Below are 13519 nucleotides of genomic sequence, written 5' to 3'. Positions count from 1 at the left end.
AACTAGCTGTGTGACCCTGGGCAAGTCACTTAACCCCAATTGCCTCACTGAAAAAAAAAAAACAAAAACAAACCAAAAAAAACAAATAAAACTAAAGGTGGTACTAGGCCATACAATACTCTTCATTTCCTCTCTTGCTCCCTTTCTTTGCTTCTTGCCCTACCTCCACTACTCTATTCCTCTTCATCTACTCAGAAACTGGAAAGTACCCAAAGGAGGGTCACTAGGCCAAGCAATAAGACTGCAGAAGAGACTTGTGGAAGGGAAGGGGACAGGGAATAATATGTATCTTCAAAGATTTCACAGAGGGGCAACTAGGTGGCACAGTGAATAAAGCACTGGCCCTGGATTCAGGAGGACCTGAGTTCAAATGTGACCTCTGACACTTGACACTTACTAGCTGTGTGACTCTAGGCAAGTCACTTAACCTTCACTGCCCCCTTTCCCCCCAAAAGATTTCACAGAATCATGGCTCTAGAGCTAGAAGTTATTTTATAGGTCATTTAGTCAAACTCCTTCATTTTACAGATAAAGAAACAAAGGTGAAGGAAGGTAGAGTGACTTACCTGAGGTCACACAGGTAGGAGTTTGAAGTGGGATTTGAACCTAGGTCCTCTGATTCCAGAACCAGTGTTCCAACATAAACCAATTCTAGATGAGGGATGTGTTTTGTTTGGTCTCAAGGAGTAATATTCAAGAGCAATAGGTCATAAGATGTAAGATGGCCCCAGACTGTGTTTTTGACTTTTTAAGAGTTTTTCTGTGTCCTCACTCATCAGATGCCACTTCTCACCATTATCAGTGAGTTTACCTGCCACATTCCCTCTCCTCTCTTCTGAACCTGCTGCTTTCAACTACAGTTGGATAGGAAATAAGGTAGTCAAGCTTGTCTGAATGGAGCAAAGAGTGGATTCTGAGTGAGGAGCTGTTATGTCTTTTTTTTTAATTTGTTTTTAAAAAAAACTAGATCTAGGGACAGATGGGTGGTGCAGTGGATAGAGTACTGACCCTGGAGTCAGGAGAACCTGAGTTCAAATCCGACCTCAGACACTTGATACTTATTAATAACTATGTAACCCTGGGCAAGTCATTTAACCCCAATTGCCTCACAAAAATAAATAAATGAATGAACAAATGAATAAAAATTAAAAAATAAAAGACTAGGTCTCCCTGCCTCACTTGGGTTAGATATGCAGGGGCTACTCATGGGTCCAATCTCAATAGTTACTGATAGAAGAGCTTTGTTAAGTTCTGTTTCTGGTTTTGCTCCTTCCCCCAACCCTTTTCTCCTTTGGTCACAACAATGACTGTTTAGAAAAGGAGGCTGAGGGTACTAAGAATCAAGATTCTTCAACAATTTGCAAAAATTAAGTTTAACTATTTCTATGTTTAATTTTTCATTTTTGTCCAAGACAAGAACTGAACCACCATATTCTCAATGACATTCTTGTTATAAATGGGTGGTTAAGGCAAGCTCAAAGTAAACACCAAACTAGAAAATGTAAAATAAAAATTAGAAGACATTGGGGAATAAAAGCAGCTTCAACACAATATGTTTAAGTAACTGTTAATTCTAAAAAAACGTAAGTAAAGATACTATTATCATTTCAGAGAGAAATTTAAGCAATGAAAAAAATAGTCACCTTAAGAAACCCCTTTAGCCAACAAAGCACTTTGTCAAGTAGATCAAAATGGAAGCCATTTGTTTACAGTACAAGTTCATTTACAAAATATTATAGAACAGAATTAAACAACAAACATTTATTAAACACTTACAATCTACAAAACACTGAGTTAGGTTTGGCAAAGATAAAAAGTTCAGAAAATACTCCTGCCCTAATGAAGTTTACAATCTAATGTGAGGATTAGACACAAACCCAAATAAACCAGAATTGTTTTGTAACTAGCACACTTATATGATGTGTTAAGAGGCAGCTGGTGGGGCAGTAGATAAAGTACTGGGTGTAGAGTCAGGATATGATTTCAAATTTGGCCTCATACACTTAACTAGCTGTGTGACCCTGGGCAAGTCATTTAACCTGTTTGCCTCAGTTTCTTCAACTATATAAAAAAGAATACCAATAACTGCACCTACCTCACAGAATTGATGTGAGGCTCAAATGAAATATTTTTAAAGGGGGGGGGGGAGCAATTAGAGTGACTGGAACAAAGTAGGAGCTGTATAAATACTTATTCCCTTCCTTCCCTACTAAAGAGAAAGTCATTACCAATCTGCAAAGGAGGAATATCAGAAAAAGAAACTGGACCCTTAGAGTGCCAAAGGGAAAAAGAATCTTTTAATCAAGGATTTTTAAACTGGGGGTCTGTGACCTAGTTTTAAAACATATTATGATAACTGTACTTCATTCATTTTTTTTTTTTTGCGGGGCAATAAGGGTTAAGTGACTTGCCCAGGGTCACAAAGCTAGTAAGTGTCAAGTGTCTGAGGCCAGATTTGAACTCAGGTCCTCCTGAATCCAGGGCCAGTGCTTTATCCACTGCACCACCTAGCTGCCCTGGTAACTGTATTTCAATAATTGTTTTCCTTTCTTATCCTACGTATTTCATTTTTTGCATTAAAAACATGATTCTGAGAAGGGTTCCATAAGTTTCACCAGACAGCCAAAGGGGTCCATCACACAAAGATTAAGAATCTCTGTTTTAGGTGTACCTTTCTTCCCTCGCTGTCTTGGAATGGACTCTTCACAGGTCGTTCCCCTGTAAGACGGCAGTGAGGATCAGGGAATAGCAAGGCCATTCATTGGCCTAGGCATTCTTAGAAGCACTTAGGCATAGCGATTCTAAACTGGTTCCTCCAACCTCTGTCCCTGTCTCCCTACTCCCACATTTCCACAGGTATTGTGCCCCTGGACAATGGCTACTGGGATTGGTTCATTCATCATCACCTCTTCCTCCATAATAGCTATCTATAAATCTAGGATCAGTTTTTTCTCCAGTTCTTCCATCCCCCCCCTCTCTCTCTCCTCTGAATCCATCACCCCTACTATGGCTTTCCTTTCCTCATTCTTTTTTTTTTTTTTGGGGGGGGGAGGGCAATGAGGGTTAAGTGACTTGCCCAGGATCACACAGCTAGTAAGTGTCTGAGGCCCGATTTGAACTGAGGTTCTCCTGAATCCAGGGCTGGCACTTTATCCACTGCACCACCTAGCTGCCCCCTTCCTTTCTTCATTCTTGATCCTATAGTTGACTAAGTTGTCCTCCATCCTTGAATATCTTGCTCCCCATGCTCTTACCATTCATATCTTGACTGTCCCCAGACCTGAGTCACCCCACCACCATCTTTCTTTACTTCTACTGCAAGAATTCCTACAACCATGCCAACTGGGTCCACTAGAAATTAATGCTATCCAATCTCAATTTAGTCTTTACTAGGCGTGGCAATTCTTTTTATTTATTAACTGATGTGCCCCTGTATTTCTTGGAGGAGGTGGGCTCAGTTTGTATGTGATTCTGGAGAATTATGGGAATGTGGGTTTTTTATATATAGCACTCTTTGCCTGAACTCAACTGCTATTTTCTAGTTTTACAACCTATGAAAGCTCCTTTGCTGGGTTTTCTTTCTTTCTTTTTTTTTTAGCGAGACAATTGGGGTTAAATGACTTGCCCAGGGTCACACAGCTAGTAAGTGTTAAGTGTCTGAAGCCGGATTTGAACTCAGGTACTCCTGACTCCAGGGTCAGTGCTCTATCCACTGCGCCACCTACCTGCCCCTGCTGGGTTTTCTTACATCTTATACTCTCTAAGCCTGAGTGTCCCTTAACGTTCTGTCCCAAAACCCTTTAACACAGTTTGGTTTTTTTAGCTTTTTATTTTCCTAATATTTTCTTTTTTTTTTAAACTAAAAACAAAATTCTGAACTTTGTCAAATAAAAAAAAAATTCCAAATAGTAAAATAGAAATGGTTTTAACCTGAAATTGTGAGTATCTAATGTATAACTTGCTTTTCAACATGTTATTTTTGAAGCTATCTTGTTTATCTGTTATTTCTTCTGGTCTTCCATTCTATTCTCCTGTGCATTTCACAAACACATTTCAATGACTCTCTTTTCTCTTTGTTTTTGACAACCACTATCTCCAGCTTCCCTGACTCTCCTTTTTCCACCTCCCTCCCCCGCAATTTCCACTGCAAAAAAATAAAAATAAAATCTTTGTACAAATATACATAATCAAGTAAAACAAAGTTCTACCTTGGCTGTGTCCAAAAACCGTATAGCTCATTCTTCCCTAAATTCATTACTTTTCCCTTAGGACATCAGTAACATGCTTCATTATGAATCCTTTGGAATTACAGTTGGTCATTGCAGTGATGGGAGTTCTTAAGTCTTTCTAAGTTGTTTGTCTTTACAATTGCTATTTTGCATAAATTGTACTTGTGGTTCTTCTCACTTTACTCTGGGTATGAGTTTATAGAAGTCTTTTCAGATTTCTCTCAAATGGGGACCTTCATTATTTCTTATGGTGAAATAATCATCCATTGCATTCATATGCCATAATTTGTTCAGTCTTTCCCCATTTGATGGGGAATTGATGCCACTACAAAAAAAAGCTGCTAGACAGATTTCAGAAAAACACACAACACATGAACTGATGCCGAGCGAAGTGAGTAGAACCAGGGAGAACATTGTACACAGTAAGCAACAATGTGTGATGATCAGCTGTAACAGACTTAGCTCTTCTAAGCAATTCAGTGATCCAAGGCAATTCCAAAGGACTCTTGATGGAAAATGCTCTCCACATCCAGAAAAAGAACTGTGGAGTCTGAATGCAGATCAAAGCATACTGTTTTCACTTTTGTTTTTGTTTCTTCTTTCTTGAGGTTTTCACCTTCTGTTCTGATTGTTCTTTTACAATATGACTAATATAGAAATATATTTAACATGATTGTACTGTATAACCTATATCAGACTGCTTGCTGTCTTGGGGAGGGAAGGGAGAAAAATTCAGAATTCAAAATCTTACAAAGCTGAATGTTGAAAACTATCTTTACATGTAATTGGAAAAAATGGAAAAAACACTATGTTTATCACTAAGTCAAAGAGTATACATGCTTAATTTAGTGACTGGGGGCATAGTTCAATTTTAAACAGGTGACTTGTTCAGTCTACTAATAAAAGCTGCAGAGAGGTCAATGGAAAAAAGAATTGAAAAAGCCCCTGAATTTGGTGATCAAGTGACTCGAGAGAAGGGTTTCACTAGAGAAGTAAAAGTTAAATCTTGACTGCCCTGAAGTTGAAGAGACAATGTATAAATAAAAAGATATATAGAGGGAGCAGCTAGGTGGAGCAGTGGATAAAGCACCGGCCATGGAGTCAGGAGTACCTGAGTTCAAATCCGGCTTCAGACACTTAACACTTACTAGCTGTGTGACCCTGGGCAAGTCACTTAAACCCAAATGCCTCACTAAAAAAAAAAAATATATATATATAGACAATTCCCCCCCCAGGAAATTCACTGGTGGAAAAAAAAGACAGGGCAGTAGTTGGATGGAAGATGGAAGATGTGTGAAAGGATAGTTTAAAGCTGGGGAGTCCTGAGCATATCTGGAGCTGGATGGGAAGGAGCCAGTATCAATAGAGAAAGAAAAAGGATACCATGGAAGGAATGATTGTTGGAGCAAAGTCCTAGAAAAGGCATGAAGAAGCAGGATCAATGGCCTTAAACAAAAATAAGGAATACAAAGACAAAACAAGGAATACCTCTTCTGTGACAAGACGGAAAGAAATAGCAAGTAGATGATTACATTAAGAAGCTATAGGGGGGGGGGGGGCAGGCAGCTAGATGATGAAGTGGATTAAGCAAGACCTGAGTTCAAATCCGGCCTCAGACACTTGACACTTACTAGCTGTGTGACCCTGGGCAAGTCACTTAACCCTCATTGCCCCGCAAAAAACCCCCCAAAACTAACAAACAACAACAATTGGGGGGGGGGAGCAATTGGGGTTAAGTGACTTGCCCAGGGTCACACAGCTAGTAAGTGTCAAGTGTCTGAGGCCGGATTTGAACTCAGGTCCTCCTGAATCCAGGGCCGGTGCCTTATCCACTGCGCCACCTAGCTGCCCCTACAACAAAAATTTTTAAAAGCAACATCCTCTTTTAAAATAACAAAAAGCAATTCCAGAGAAAATAAACCTGCAAAGAATTCAGCATAAAACCCAGATCATCTCAATAATACTTGTGATAGTGATGTAAAAAAAGGGGGGGAGGGAAGCATTAGTAAAACATTAATAAAGAAAAAAAAAAGAAATACATGCAGAAGGTAAAACAAATTTAAGAGTACTTAATTCTTAAAACATCTCAATGAAAGGAAGATTCCAAAAGGAAATGTAAGAGATCAGACTATGTGTTTTACAATAAACAAATTAACCAATCAGATAACAGCAACTACCAACTCACATGCCCACTTTTATATCTGTATAACTATGACAACAGTCCATGCACTAATCAAGAGTAATCTCTATGAAAACATAAGAAGGGAAGAGGCAAGCTTTCAGATATTTTCTACAGCACACTACAGCTTTTCTATGGCAGACTATACAACTAGCCCCATTGTGGTGCATCAATAGGTCAGCTATTCTTCAGTGAAAGGAAAAAAGGGAGCAAAGATAGATAAAGATACAGAAAAATACCGAAGAACAAAAAATAAATTAAGGAAGTTCAAGTCAGAGAACCATGACCTTCTTAAAGAATGGGAGGTAAAGTTAGAAGTTTGACGCTAGAAGAATAGAAAAAGTTTGGAACTGTCACAGGGATAAAGAATTATTTGGAGATGAATAAAAGAAAAACTAAGCAGTAGAAAGAACACATCATCTCATTACTGACTTTTAGCAAGTTATTCAACCTCCCTGGGTCTCTGTTTCCTCATATACAAATTGTGATGGATAAGACTAAATGATCAATAAAATCCCTTCAATTTCTAAAATTCTAATGATTTTTTCTGTTTAGTCTGCCTTGCTTACTATAAAGTATGGGCAGGGGCATTATTTTCTATTTCTTTAGTATACCACCTTCCAAAGGGCTACTATCCGTTTTTGCACATAGGCCATGTTTTCCCTTCTGGAACCCTAATGTTTATTCTTTCAAGGGATATGGTAAAATATTCAAACATAAGTTTAATTATGTATGCTGTTCCCTAGTCTTAGGAATGGTAGTAGATAGGATATCAAAGCAGCACTAAAAAAACTAAGAAACACTTGTAGCAATAGAAGTTTAAAAAATGCCAGTCACTAGAACTGACATCAACCTGAATTAGTTATTTGAATCTTGCCATAATACAGAAGTCAATCAATAGTACTTTTCAGAAAATAATGTGGAAAAATCAAAATATGATATTTCTCTACTAGAATCAAAGACTTAGAGCTGGAAGAGTCCAACAAAGACTACCCAGTCCAACCCTATCCTTTTACAGATGAGGAAACTGAGGCCCAACAAGGCCTGATTTGCCCCAGTTACACAGATATCATCAGACATGATTTGAACTCAAATCCTCTTTCCTCTGTATCTGCCTGTCACCACAATTACTCATTTCATAATTACTCACTTTTTCATAACCAAGATTTAAATCTATTTTAAGCATTTCATTCCTTCAGGTAAGTCACGGTCATAATTAGGTTATGTGTTGCTTAAAATTCAACTCTTTTCCTTAGGAGTAGCCCTAGTAGGAGTATTAATTCTCTTTTATGTTCATTTACTGATAACCACAAATTCAATATTTCAAGTGGGAGAATTTAGTTATATACAATGTTCTTATCTATCTTGTAGGCTGAAAAAGAAACTATGCCTCAGAATACTTTCTCCTTTCCAAATATCAATATATTATTCTCCCTTGATGTCCTTCATCTCTTTTGATATTCTCTTATGATGAAGGGAGCTATTACTATTGAAACTTTGGCTAACAGTGCTCTTTAGAAATGCTTATTCCAAGACATACCTCAAATCTGGCTTTTCCCTAGATAGCGATCCTCCCTTAGTGCAACTCCAAAACATGCAACTCTTATGACTAGCAACACTATTTTCATAGCAACCTACAGAAAAGATTACACAATCATAAAAGCAGCAATTAACTTTATCAGCTGTAAACTACTAACAGGAAAACCTGCAATTATTACTACTTCAAATGTTTGGAGGAATATGTCTCAGTTTAAACTAATAAAACTGTTAATTACTGTTCTTATTGTGTGGTCTTTCACAGCAGGTTGTTTAGAAATGCTTTACCCTGAAGATATAGCAAGTTATAGTGAAAAGAGCACTCAATAGCTTTGGAGAGAATACTTAGACACAAATGCAGGTTTTGCAACTGTGTGACCTTGGACCAAGTCCCCTCAGCACTGGGGGAACCTCAGTTTTCTCCTTTATAAATGAGGAAGATTAGACTACAACTGTACTATCTTCACCTTTTTTTTAATGCCATGGGCAACTCTGGTAGTCTGATGAAGCCAAGGGACCACTTCTCAGAACAGTGTTTTTAAATGCATAAAATACAAACTAATTTACATTACAAAGGAAACCAACTGAACTGAAATACAGTTATCAAAATATTGAAAAAACAAGTTTATAGACCCCAGTTTAACATCTAAACCAGATAATCTCTAAGGTCCCCACCAATTCTAGTATGATCCAATAAATAGTAAAATTATTTTCTTTTCCCCAGTGCTTGTTAGTTTTGCTTGGCTGGGGTCATTCTGATAAGTTCAGCTTTTATACGTAACTATAACAGATAAATTTTAGCTATGCTAACAAATTTCTATATCCCACAAAACACACATCCAAAAGGCATAAAGTTTTCATAGCCTGTACATTGGGGGGGGGGGCAACCAGGGTTGAGTGACTTGTACTGGGTTACACAACTAGTAGCTGAGGCAGAATTTGAACTCAGGTCCTCCTGATTCCAGGGCCCATGCTCTATCCATTTTGCCACCTAGCTGCCCCTCTAGCCTAGCCTATACTTCTAAGAAGAAATATCTTGGATGCCAGAAGCCTAAAAGGAAGTATCTTAAAAGGTTCCTCAATTATAATAAAAATTTCATATTAAAACCTGGCCATATTACAGACCCCAGAATGAACCCTTTGGAGATATGCCTCATAATATCAAACCATATATCATATATTTGAAAGAAAGAGCTAAAAGAAACTTGGCAATTTTGTTAGTTCAATGGCACATAAACTTCATCACAGAAAAGGAAGACAAGGCTCAAGAAAATAAACATAATAAAATTTTCAGAATTCAAGCTGATAAATATAGCAGTCAAATGAGGCATCTTTCACAAACATTTTAGTTTCCGAAATGGTATTCAATAATTAGCGGAAAAAGAGATTCAACCAGTAACATTTAACATACACACTAGACTAGCCTAAGACTGACAACACCAATCTTCAATTAGATGAATACAATGAACAGAAAAAATTAATTTAGATAATTGTATTCTTTTTTATTTTTTAAATTAAAAGTTATACCACAGGGAATAAGACCTCAAATTAAATACTCAAGCTTTGACTATTCAAAAGAGTTCAACATTTACACTGGAGTGAAATTGAGGGAGCAGCTGGTACAGTGGAAAAGAGCATTGCATTCGGTCAGATGATGAGGATTCAAATCCTAGCTGTTTCATTTGTACAATAGCACAGAAGCACAGATTCAGAGGTGGGAGGGACATCAGAAATGATCTAGTCCAACCCTCCGTATTTTACAGATGAGGAAACTGAGGCCTATGATATGCCTAACTTCATCTAGGTAGTAAGCAGCAAAGCTGGGGGGTGCAAATCCAAGTACTTTAACTCTAAATCCTGGATTCTTTTCCAGTATATAAAGGTGCCTAATGACGCTGGGTAGCCAGCTTAAATAGTCTGTACATGAATTTCTTAATCTATAAAATGCAGGAGTGGTACTAGATGACCACTAGGGTCCCTTTCAATTCTAAATCTATGATTCTAGAAAATCATAAAAAGTAATAACTTTCCTCTTTGTCACAAGGGGGGAGGGGAGTCCAGAACTGACTATAATAAAGTTATAGGCATCAATAAACATTTATTAAAATAATAAAGAGCTCTCAAATTAATGGTTTTTAAAATAAAATCCATTTTGGCAAAGAATAAAATTCTGGCTACTAAAACCTATAATCATAGCTTTCTACAGCTGGAATGAATCTTAGTTATCCAATTCAACCCTTTCTTGTCCAATATCCTATTAAATAACACCAAGGTCAGAACTGGATCCTAAATCTCCTTACTGACTCATAGTTCAGTGTTCTTTCCACTACATTGTTGAAACAATTTTGTACCTCAAATTCAATTAGCAGAATGTCAACCAAGAGACTGTCTATTACTTGAAAAGAAGTACAGAATTGACATTCCTACTTGGTATATTATTCAAGCAAGCCCCTACTAAATCTATAACCGCCTTTTTTGGGAGTTGAAACCTGTGATTTCCTGAGATTCTGGTGTCTCAGAAAGTAGGGAGCTCCCAGTAGGGAACTCCCGCATACACATGCATACAGATAGACTAATTCTGCAATTAAAGTCTTAAAGAGGTGCCTGGGACACTGAGAGATTAAATGACTTGCCCAGCTACACGGCAGTGTGAGACAGGACTGGAACCCAAGCTGTCCTGATTTTAGACTGCTAGTCCTTTAGCTTATCCTCTAAGCCACACACAGGCTCTCCTAACTACTTTTAACACATGGTAAATATATGGGTAGAGAGGCATACCTCAAAGTAAACCCCCAAGGATTACTCTGAGAGCAACAGGTTAAAAAGGAAAAATAAAGCAATAAAGGGCAGGGAAATAGATTTTCAAAAATAAGTCACAACTTTTTGCTTTTTATTCCACTGACTCAACATGTTAACATTATTTTAATTTGCATTTAACTATAAAATTCATTTAAATCTTGAGCAATTTAGTTGTTGAGCAAATGAAATAGAAATTTCAAGTAGACTCCACTCTACAATGATCCTATAATGATTGTAAAAGAATCCTATCAAAAAGCTATTAAAAAGCAAAGGTTCTACATCAGTTCCTAAGTAATAACCTAAATTAATATTTATCAAACTCAAAATATAAACTAGGAGCAATGATGAAAATGTATTTAGGGGACTTGAACTCTCAAGTTTTAATTATGTAATTTAAAATATTAATTTCTGGGATAAACTATACATATTAAGACTTAAATCCACCAAGACCTGGCTTTTGGTCCAGACTGGGCTACTTACCAGATATGTGACTTCCAGTGAATCACAACCTCTCAGAGCCTCAGTTTCCTCATGAATAAAATAAGGTGCTCCCCTTCCCCTCCCCCCAGGAGAAAGAAGGGGGATGGTGCTCCCTGAACTCCTGTTTGCTCTAACATTCTATGATTCTATGTTTAAGAAATTAACTCTCTTCATTCTACCACCATGGTATTCTTTCTCTGTGTGAGTAAAATTGTTCATTGATTTACGGGCCTAGAAGTTTCTCTTGGGGTCCAAATATAGCATAAAAGGAAGTAAGGAAACCAAAGACTAAAAGGACTAAAGTGAAAAGGCAAAACAAAGACAAAACAGTTCAATACAAAACAATCACCTACTGCTTCTCAAACAGTATCAGCCAAGTTAAGCATTTCATAACAATATTTACAATTTCCCCCCTTTTTTAATCTACGGTTTGAGTTACCAATGCCAAAGCACTTTGACCAAAAAAAAAAAAGAAAGAAAGAAAGAAAGAAACTTATTGGGACCAGATTTACTTCTTTTCTGTATTGATTTACAAATCGGATGTGGAAACAAATGTAGCTTAAAAGGAAATAAAACAGCCGTTAGGTGAAGTTCAAGGGCAAAAATGGATTCAGATGCAACCTAATCCACATGACTGCAGCATTGAAAAATGCTTTTGCAAAAACAACAACACTGTATCTTTATGAAGGCAACTATTTGCGCTGCAAAGTAATCGACGAAAAGCCAAAACATTTTGACAGCACAACAGAGGGGCCACCTCTAGCACTGGTCACACAATGCAGTCAACCCCTTCAGGGAGAGCAATCAATGCACAGGTTCCATAATTAACGACTACGCATTTGAGGTTTTTTGGTTGGTTTGTTTTTCAACTGAGTTTAAAACAACTGCGCTTTTGGTTTTGGTTTTTTCAATCAACGCAAGCATAATATCACCAGTCCCGCAGTCTTTTTTTCCTCCATGGCAGCTTGCTTTTACCCTCTGACGATCTGACAACTGTACCCCCGCTTGCTAACATGGCAGAGAAAGCCTCTACCGAAAAATCAGACCGTGGTACCCAAGGGGCCAAAGTGAGAAGATGCAAGGTTGGGGGGGGGGGGGAAGGAGAGGGGGAGGGTCCGAGGAGAAATCTTAAAACCGTTCTTCTTACCTGCTTAGTTTCCTTTCGACTTCTTTGGTAGCTTTAGCTTCCAATTCTCTGCAGGAGAGGAAGAAAGGGGGGGGGGGGAACAAGAATCACCCTGAACCCCAGCCGCTGCAGGAATTGCAATCAGGGGGCAGGCAGGCAGGCAGACAGGGAGGGAGGGAGGGAGGGAGGGAGCGGAGAGGGAGGGGGGCCTCGCGGAGGCGGGAGGGCGCCTGCAAATCAGGGAGGCTTGAAGGTTGAAAAGGGAGGCGGGGGGGAGCCCCGGGCGAGCCTCCTCCCCCGGCTGCGAGCGAGCCCTCCGCCGGAGCTGCCAGGGATGCTGCGCGGGCTTGCAGGGGGGGGTGGGGGTGGAGGGAGGCGGCGGCAGCGGCGCAGCCCCGGCCCCGGGGCGAGGGGCGAGCGGCAGCCTCGGGGAGGGACGCAGAGCCCACCCGCCACGAAGTCCTCGCTCACCTCATGTGTGTAAAGTGCACGGGGAGGAGGCGGGGGGAGGGGGAGAAGGCCGCAGAGAGGCCTCAGTCCGTCCGCGGCGCTGAGGGGAGAGGCCCAGCCCGCTGCACAGCCGCCATTTTCTACACCGACCCGCCGCCGCCGCCGCCACAGTCGTCGGGACCGGAAGAGAAACAGCCGCAGCCGCCATCCCCTTCCGGGAGCACCTGCATCCCCAAAATGGCGGCCCTAGCAACCCTGCCCCCCTGGGGAGCCGGCCCGTGGCAACCGGCGGCTGTCGGGAGTACCCGCGAGCGTGGTGCGAGGCTTGACCCGACGTGGGTCCAAGGCGGATTTCCCGCACCGACTTGCCCCTAGTCTCACCAGCTGAGTCTCTCCCTGTGCCCAGACAGGATCTCTCCCAATGAAGAGGAAAAGCCCTCAGGGTCCTTCCTTCCCCAGCCCAGCGAAGGTGATTTTAACCTTGTGACCTCCCCAAAGGCTCCGGCCTCGAAGGGGCCTTCCAGGACATCTTGTCCAAACCCCTTATTTTACAACAGGAGAGGCTGGTATAGAAAAGTGAACAGACAAGCCCAGGTCCACAGCAGCAGTAAAAGGGGCTGAATAGAATTCGAATTCAGGACCTTTGATTAAAGATCTAGTGCTTTTTCCCATCTGCCACAATGAGACAGCCCAGGCGGTCCCTTTTCCTTTGAAGTCACA

The 13519-nt window shown here is 40.0% G+C and overlaps 1 protein-coding gene across 10 annotated transcripts in view; it reads right to left on the bottom strand.

The window, feature by feature from the left end:
• Nucleotides 1-12949, bottom strand: part of TNRC6A (trinucleotide repeat containing adaptor 6A) — a 131798-nt gene extending 118849 nt beyond the window's left edge. For all 10 annotated transcript variants that reach the window (XM_043978548.1, XM_043978552.1, XM_043978550.1 and 7 more), the window contains exons 1-2: nt 12821-12949; nt 12371-12418 (exon numbers count right to left, since the gene is read on the bottom strand). In XM_043978548.1, the coding sequence (XP_043834483.1) occupies nt 12371-12418; nt 12821-12825 (53 nt within the window). In that variant the 5' untranslated portion in view covers nt 12826-12949. The remainder of the gene's footprint in view (nt 1-12370; nt 12419-12820) is intronic.
• Nucleotides 12950-13519: the final 570 nt, after the last annotated feature.

This window comes from Dromiciops gliroides, chromosome 1 (assembly GCF_019393635.1).
Source record: "Dromiciops gliroides isolate mDroGli1 chromosome 1, mDroGli1.pri, whole genome shotgun sequence".
NCBI classification, from domain to species: domain Eukaryota; kingdom Metazoa; phylum Chordata; class Mammalia; order Microbiotheria; family Microbiotheriidae; genus Dromiciops; species Dromiciops gliroides.
This window is presented reverse-complemented; position numbering and strand designations above follow the sequence as displayed.